The 8,467-nt window shown below is 36.7% G+C and overlaps 2 protein-coding genes across 2 annotated transcripts; both read right to left on the bottom strand.

Annotated features, from left to right (window-relative positions):
- Positions 1-410: 410 nt before the first annotated feature.
- LOC143631829 (uncharacterized) lies at positions 411-749 on the bottom strand. The gene has a single exon (XM_077100455.1). It carries the CDS (start codon positions 747-749, stop codon positions 411-413), a length of 339 nt encoding a protein of 112 aa, XP_076956570.1.
- Positions 750-1,414: 665 nt separating this feature from the next.
- Positions 1,415-4,655, bottom strand: LOC143631868 (serine/threonine-protein kinase/endoribonuclease IRE1a-like). Its single transcript, XM_077100490.1, has 5 exons — positions 3,318-4,655; positions 3,046-3,218; positions 2,054-2,300; positions 1,672-1,975; positions 1,415-1,572 (listed from the first exon to the last, which is right to left on the bottom strand). The coding sequence occupies exons 1-5, from the start codon at positions 4,583-4,585 to the stop codon at positions 1,438-1,440; spliced, it is 2,127 nt and encodes a 708-aa protein (XP_076956605.1). The 5' UTR covers positions 4,586-4,655; the 3' UTR covers positions 1,415-1,437.
- Between the last annotated feature and the right edge of the window lie 3,812 nt (positions 4,656-8,467).

Genomic DNA, 8,467 nt, shown 5'->3' with positions numbered 1-8,467 from the left:
AAAACGCCGGGAAACACCGCCCCCCTCGGCGTTTTTGGGTGATTTTTTCACGGTAATTCCATTTCTCTTCTTTTCTTTCGTTTATTAATCTTTAGGACACATAATGTAGGAAGTAGTGATAATGTGGAAAACTAGAAATACGAATGGAGAGAAAATGAGTATTTTTAAAAGATTGGTGAAAATCTGACGTAAGGCCAACTGACTCGTCAAGTGTTTTTAAGGCAGGCTTAGGGATGTGAATAATCTTAAACAGTATCATAATAGTCATAAATCATATCATTTTTATGCACTTAAAACATATGGAAAAAAGGATTTGAAAGAGAGTCTAAAGCCAAACCTTAGAAAAGAAAACTGATAATCAAAAGCATATGCTTCAACACAAAGCTTCATTACACCAAAAAGAGCTTCAATCAATCCAAGTCCTTGTGAACCTTAATCCCCATCGACTTGGTGGTCCCAATAACGGACTTAGAAATAGCCTCCAGCGACGTATACTGACAATAGGGGTCGGCCTGCTTGACCTTGGCAATCTCATAAACATGTTTCAGAGTAATGGTGGAGGCCACCACATTGCCAGGCCGCCCACTCCCGGACTCAATCCCAGCCGCCTTCTTTAAAAACCAAGTAACCGAGGGTGAACGGACACTGAGCTCAAACGTATTGTCTTTAAACACGGTGACAGTGGCGGAAATCGGGGCCTCGGCTTTGTACTTTTGGGTCCGGGCGTTGAAGTCCTTGCAGAATGCCATCAGGTTAACCTTGTATTGACCGACTGCCGGGCCCACCGGCTTAGGATCTCCTTCAGTGAAGACGCCATGTTGCCTGGGTAAAATAAAGCAGCAGCGGATGAGACAATAACTCTGATGCTATTTTGAGATTTGGTGAAGATAATAATAATAATAATAATAATGTTGTTTTCTTTTATAGGAAACTAGTTTCCATCTAAACTACAATATGAATTTAATCTACATAACCCTTAGTAAGCAAGCCATTCGAGTGAAAAACAAACAATAAGCTTGGTACGGTTACTAAAGCTAAAGATATAATAAGCATGTTGTTAGGCTTAAGTATACGTTACACTTAAGCCTCTTTTAAAAAAGTTCAAATTAGTTTATTGAAGAAAGATGGGAGTCAAGAACCCTAGTATTTCAAATCCTAGAAATACATGTACAACATTGTAAGGTTTTCATTTGAACCAAACTAACTAAAATTCGAATTGGGTATTTTCTTTTCATGAATTTTAATCCAGCTGATTCAGTTACAACTAAAGTTCGATCTGATAAAAAACTCTAACCTCATGAAATATAAACCATGAAACTAAAATACAACATAGATTTATAAACAACAATGGTGTTTGCTATAACACAAATAATAATAATAATACATATTTACACGGGATATAGCATTCATATAATACATTAAATAGTTATAAACTAATCATCCCAAGTACTTATAAAACCATTTTTCTTCCTTGCAGTACTGGTACATAACACTGTATACCTCCATCAAGAGTCTAGGAAACCGACTGCCAAAATACTGATCGAAGCCCTCTGGTATTGATCCCAACAATTCCTGCAAACCACATAGTATATTAAAACAACTAACATTTATTATTAACAGCATCTTATTTTTAAATTTTACATATGGACAACTGAAAAGTGAAAACCAAACCTGAATTTCCCCGGGTAATTCCCTGTAATGATTCAACTTATTTCTAATCACTCGCAACAAGTCACGAACACTATTATACTTGTACCGCCTGTAACGCCCGATATTAGCAATAAATGCATCTTCCATTTTCTCATCCCATTTTCCACCCAAAGCCACACACGCTTTACTTTCTAACGCTCCAAGAACAATGGAACCAGCTTCCCTGTCTTCCAATTCCACCCTGTCACTTGTATCGCGTAAGAATGACACGCGCGTCTCACAATTCCAAAAGAAAGGATGATGTAACACCTCGGATGCCTTTGGCCTGACACAAATAATTAAATAATAAGTTCAATCATATGATAATAATGATGATGATGATGACCAAGTGATTAAGTTGTACCTGAGTTCAGCATTGGGGTTTAATAATTGTGAGAAGAGATTAACTGCTTCGGGAATGTGTTCTACTAAGAAGAGACTGACTTTATTTTTGGCCACGTTGACATCACGTTCGAGATGGTCGCCAAATGGGTGTCTGCCACGTGTCATGCAGAAGAACAGGACACATCCTAAACTAAATAAATCTACGGCCCGTGTTTGGCGTCCCAAAAGAAGTTGTTCGGGTGCTTGCCATCCTGAACTTCCAGAACCTGATGCAACAAAGCAATAAAATTAAAGTTAAACTAAGCATTTTTACACGAATGGTCGGTTTGGGCCAATTCTGAATTTGTCCCTAAACTTATGATTTATGTTATGAATTCGATCCCCAAAAACACTGTTTGATTATAACAATGTTAATTCCAGAGGCATTGATGCAGAATTATCTCTTCATTAGAATTATGATTTTTAATATCTTTTATTATTTTGTGTTTATCTAGTTTCCTAATTTATATTTTCACTTTTTAGTATAAATAGGGTTATGGTTGTTTAGTTTTGAGTAGTTTTTTATTAAGTTAATATTAAAAGAACATTGTTCTTGGAACTTCGGTTCGATTTATCGTCTTTTGATTAATCATGAGTCTCTCGAGACATTGATTGCTTTCGTCATTTACTATTACAACAAAATAACTCAAAATAAATATTAGGGGAGTTATAAGGATGGTCCCTGTGGTTTGGGCCAAATGATAGATTTGGTCCCTAAGCTTTAAATTTTACGAATTTGATCCCCAACTCACTGTTTGACTTAACAGATTTAATTTGGTCAGTTAATTCGAGGGGTATTTTCGTCATTTAACATTACAACAAATTTAAAAATCAAAAAATCAATATGGCTGAGCTTTTTTAAGCTTGGCTCGATTCATGCTTCTGGCAAGGCAGTCTCAAGTAACTCAAAACGGCCCGCGGCTCGTTTAAAAGCCTAAATATAATTAATAAAATTAAGTTGACCTTAATTACCTGTAGCATGATGTCCTAATGATGACATGTCTCCAACAAGGCCCCTACTTATGCCCATATCAGAAAGCTTGCCACATAGGACTTTTTCTTTAACTATCAACACATTATGAGGCTTCAAATCCCGATGAATAATCCCCAATTCATGCAAATGTAGAAGGCCAGATACCATATCCCTATGAAACATTTAAACGAAAAGCATGTTAAAAACTTTAGTCAAAATGAAATAATGGTAATAATAATAACAATAACAACAATGATAATAAAGACTCCACCTCATTAGCTTTAACAAGATATGAGATGGATATCCATTTGGCTTCCACAAACAAATCTCACGCATGACATCATTCATCATTTGAGAGTGTCTCGGTCCCATGTTCTGACACGAATCCGAGTACATTTGAATCAAATCATAAAGGCTGCAAGCACAACGCTCCAATGAAAGATAAACAAAATCTTGATCATATTCCACCCCGTACCAACGAACAATATTTGGATGTTGGTCAGAAGCAATAAGGTTTTGAATTTCTTTAAATGCGACGTCATGGTGGGCCCGCACAAGGCGTTTCACAGCAACCTTACGACCTTCATACACTCCTTCTAGAACAATAGTCCCATTACTCCCCTTGGCAATTTCTTTACTCGACACAAATAGTTTACCAATCGACCTCCCTTCAGTGTCACACTCAATTAAATGATTAAACTTTAATAAACTTTTTTCACTATCAACTTCCATAACTCCATATCCGTCCTCATTCCCAAAATTCTTCCCAGTTTTCCGATTTCTTCTCCTTCTAGAAGAAGACGACTTTGCGTTTTTGTTCAACATAACCGACATTAGAGTATAGTGACGATACATAAGAAAACCAATAATAATAATAAGTGCCGATATTACAAAAAACGCTATCCGTCTTTCAGATACTACATGCTTTCTTACATCTTGTGGGCCCGAGATTTTTGAGCTCTGACCCATGGTTTCAAAGTCATGATCACGTGAAACTAGTAGCGATTTTTCTGGATTCGGTAGTAAAACTAACAGCTCAGTTGGTGGGAGTGATAATACTGGAGCTTTATCTTCGGTTTGCTTGGCACTTAAACGAGGTATACGTAACCGATGAACATCGACTTTCGATTGGCACGATAAGGGCATATTAAAACTATCATGAGATGTCGACCCGACATCAACAACTGGGGACGAAGATGGGCCCGCTATCAGATTCTGGTTTTGGTAACAAAACAGGGCGACATCGATGTCTGCAACCGTCACGTTCCATAAAACTTGGTTAGAATTTGGAGCAAATGAGGTGAGAATGTAATCTGTTCGTGTAAAGGAGAGCTGCCTATCGGGGTTTCCGTGTTTAGTAATCGTTTTTGGGACGATGGAATCTGAGGTAGTATCGGGGGAGCTGTGATGAACACGTATTATCTTTCCGTTACTAGCATCAACAGCAAAGGCAGATGTCTTTTTGGAGGCGAGAATGACGCCTCCGTCTTCTGATACATGTGGCATGATTCTGATGAATTCTTTCATATCCATATCCATTGGGTGTTTGCCAGCGTCTGTGTGTGCAAATAGCTTCCAATCATCCCCGAGGTCTATAAAATAATTAGTGGCATCAGCATCACCATGATCATGGATGATTGGAGCTTGGTGTGAAGAGTAAATTGCTGATCCTGAAGCAAATGACCAGATTACCCTCCCAGAGTCACGATACACCAGATAGATTGTACCATCCAAGGTAGCAACAAGTGCCGTGTCATGATTTCTGTTTGAAGAGAGAAATAAACAACAAGGGTTTAAGGTGAATAATAATAATAATAATAATAATAATAATAATAATAATAATAATAATAATAATAAAAGAAACTTACTCCGGATAGGACAAGAGAGAGCGTCGAGCCTGTACCGGCGAGATTTCCTGATTCTGAATGAAGAGGAGGATGAGGAATAGAGTCGAGTACAAGCTGCGAATCATTGAATTTTTGCTACTAGTATATCATCATCATAATAATATTAGATTAGCAAGGATTATCCGGTGAAAATTCCAATCCGTACCTGCAATTCAAGCATCCATTCATTCATTGATTGTTTGGACTTTGGACTCTAAAATGGATTTCTTCTTCAAGTCAACCTCCTAATCTACCTCAAATTATTATTATTATTATTATTATTATTATTATTGCAAACCTAAAGCTACAGTATATATATATATATATATGTATGTATATTCCCTTATCTAGCTCTTGGATGGTTTCTCTCTTTAAGGTTTATTTAAGGTTTAAAATTTGGGGATTTTGAATTAGAAACCGATTTGTGTTTCTTTGTTAGCAATTTTATTAGGTTTTATATTTTGGGGATTTTGCATTACAAACCAATTTGTGTTTCTTTGTTAGCAATTTCAATTTGCAATTACGTATAGTAGTATAATAGGAGGCAACGATTATGAACATAAAAGGTGTGATTTTAATTCTGAACTCAAGTTAATCGAGTCAAATAATACTTGTATAAACATTTGCTATGCATAATCAAAGACGAGTTCACTTGAAAACAAAAAAGATGATCAAAAGATAAGACTATAAGTCTATAAGTAACATTTTCCGTCAAGAAGAAAATTTACAAGTTGTATTATCTGGTCTTTTCATCTTAATTTTCAGTTTTACCATTTCTTTCAATTTCCCTTCCTTGGATTAATCTGAGCCCAACGCTAACAAGTCTGCATACGGTCATTAACTCATTATAGGCCCAGTAAGCTTTGTTAATGCTGTCTCTATAGTATATCTAGGCCCATTTTATTTCTAGCCCATTTCAAATGTTCTTGACGGGATTTGATATGTAATCAACAATATTCAAATTACCCAGATTATTGCAATTTTCCAACCTTTCTTTCTGGGATTAAATGTGGCCCAATAAGTCACTGGATGATAATCTAATCATTAAATTTGTTAGATATTTTCAATTGCTAATTTAGATATAGTAGGGGTGTCAATCTTGATTCAAATCCTTTTAAATGAGTTAATTTGAGTTGTTTTAAAGATTAAATGAGTTGGTTTGGGTAAAATATTTTAACTAAATGGGTCAAAATGAGTCATTTGAAATTCCATCCTTTTATTTTCGGGTCAAAATGGGTCGACAAGTTCAAAGAAATTGGTCGATGTGGGTTAGTGTCATATGGAAATGTGACAGGTTTCGAATCGGAACCAGTTTTCGTACAAGACAGGTTTCGGCACGAAACGGGTTTCAGATTTGAACGGGTTCGGTTCAGGTTTCAAGCCAACACGAGTTTTCACCCGTGACGTGTTGGGTTTTGATTCTTTTGTTTCTTTCCGGTCGATTCCGGACTTGTTTTTGTTCGTTTTTGTTCGATTTGAATTCTTTTAGTTTCGCTTTGATTGATTTTTTCGATTTCGATTGATGAGGACCGGTTTTGGCGCTTTTTTTTATGGAACGAGGACAACGTAGGAAACATTTTAATGCTTTTACTTTTTTTGTTTATGATTTATATTTTGAGTTATAGTTTTTTACTATTAATTTTGAATATTTTTTTTGAGGGTTTTTAATCTTAATAGAAAACCTTTCAAAAAAATAATAAAAAAAAATCATAAATTAAAATATATATAAGAAACAAAAATTTTAAAAAACTAAAATGTTTCTGCCGTTATTCTGGTTCACAAAAAAAACCGGTTCGACCCTAACCTATTCTGACCCAAACTCGTTTTGACCCATGCAGGAGCATCCGGTCAATTAAGTTGGCCCAGCCCAAATGTTTTGTTTTTATTTATAAATAGGGTTTTAGTAATTTGTTTAGTTAGTTGATTGTTTTTGAATTAAAAACTGTAAGCTTTTAAGCTTGTTCACCGAGTCATTCGATTCGAATCGTTTGAATGAAATCATTGTGTTCTTGAGCCATTTGATTGCTAGGCGAAACTGCATCATTTGGTATCAGAGCTTTGGTTGTTCAAATGGCTCTGCGTGGAGAGAGATGCTTGCTCGATCATAGATTCGCCGTCGGAGGCAACGAGAGAAGTATTGAAAATTCACGTGCTCGTGGAGAAGATCGACGTCCAATTCATAGATTCGCCGACCGAGGCAGCGATGGAGTCTATCCCGACCCATGGGATCTTAAGATCAAAAGAATCCGACAAAGAGTACGCGACCTCGAGTTACAACACGAGATTCGACGACTCAAGAAACGGATTCGAGATCTTAGGGTATCGTCGACATGGAAGGAAACGGAACCGGAAGAACCTGTCGGGGACGAGTTAACCGGGGATGAGGAGCATCCTACCCATGGCGATTTTATCTATCATTCACCTCCTTGTTTTGATAATTTCGACGACGAAGAGGTGAATCCTTCCAGTGGCGATTTTACCTATGATTCCGCCACCTGTCTTTGATAACTACGGGGATGAGGAAGAATATACGGCAATTCTAGATGGTGCAGCGGCTGCTACCGGGTCTCAAAATCCGTCTGTGGTAAACTCTATGATGGTGACTTGTATTCTAACGGCTTCCCTTGGCGTTCCATCTTTCTCACGGAAAGATCCGATAAGTTTGCATACTCACCCTAAGTTGTCGAGATTTTGTTTTAATGATGATTTGACTAAACCGGTATATGAGAAATTTAATAATGGAATAAATATTCTAAAGGAGGCAAGTATTGTCTTTCCTAGTATTAGTACAAATAATGTAACCGGAAAGTATGGTGAAAATATTGAGCCTGCTAGCATGGGAATTTCACAAGAAAGTAAGTATGGTGAGTCTTAATATTTTGAATTTTAAATTTGAGAAAAAAGTGAGTGGCATAAGTCAAAATATGGATCCTATATTTCCACTTAATCAGCCGAAAATCTCGTTAGTGAGTTGGAAAGGGTTGAATTTTACATATTGTGTTACATTATTCCCTGCCTATTTAAAATTTGAAAAGATTGGAGTTTCCAATAGCAAAGATATATTTATATTCTTTGTGAAAAAGGTTGGGGAGGAAGATTTGGCACATTTTGATAATTTGGAAGGGTGGAAATACACGTGGAGCAAAAATTTTGGAAAAGGTTTTGTTTCAAGATTTGGTTAATAGTTATGAATTTGAGAATGGGGAATCTATTGTTGTACCTAATATGAAAATATATAATGAGGTCCAATCCTTACAACTATATGCCTCTCGAGTTGGATTTAAACTATTTGAGCAGGCAGGAAACAATCCAATACTCCATTCAACCCAGCTGGTATATGTTCAGAGTCACGCAAGTCATTTTGTGAAGTTAAATTGTTTGGGCGGATCATGGTTATAATAAATCGGAATCGGGTTGATGTTCCTTTTGATCCAGGTGGCTTGGGTCCGAAGACAAAACTCGAGGACGAGTTTTTTCTAAGAGAGTGAGTATGATGCAGGAGCATCCGGTCCGTTAAGTTGGCCCAGCCCAAATG

Source organism: Bidens hawaiensis, unplaced genomic scaffold, assembly GCF_021521415.1.
Source record: "Bidens hawaiensis isolate Kalapana, Puna unplaced genomic scaffold, B.hawaiensis_p1.1 tig00006258_1, whole genome shotgun sequence".
Taxonomy (NCBI): Eukaryota; Viridiplantae; Streptophyta; class Magnoliopsida; order Asterales; family Asteraceae; genus Bidens; species Bidens hawaiensis.
This window is presented reverse-complemented; position numbering and strand designations above follow the sequence as displayed.

Coding starts and splice junctions, on each gene's coding strand:
- LOC143631829 (XM_077100455.1), bottom strand. CDS start 749: ATGGCATTCTGCAAGGACTTCAACGCCCGGACCCAAAAGTACAAAGCC.
- LOC143631868 (XM_077100490.1), bottom strand. CDS start 4,585: ATGGATATGGATATGAAAGAATTCATCAGAATCATGCCACATGTATCA. Junction 1,976..2,053: donor AACCCCAATGCTGAACTCAG/GTACAACTTAAT, acceptor TATTTGTGTCAG/GCCAAAGGCATCCGAGGTGT. Junction 1,573..1,671: donor AATTACCCGGGGAAATTCAG/GTTTGGTTTTCA, acceptor TGTGGTTTGCAG/GAATTGTTGGGATCAATACC.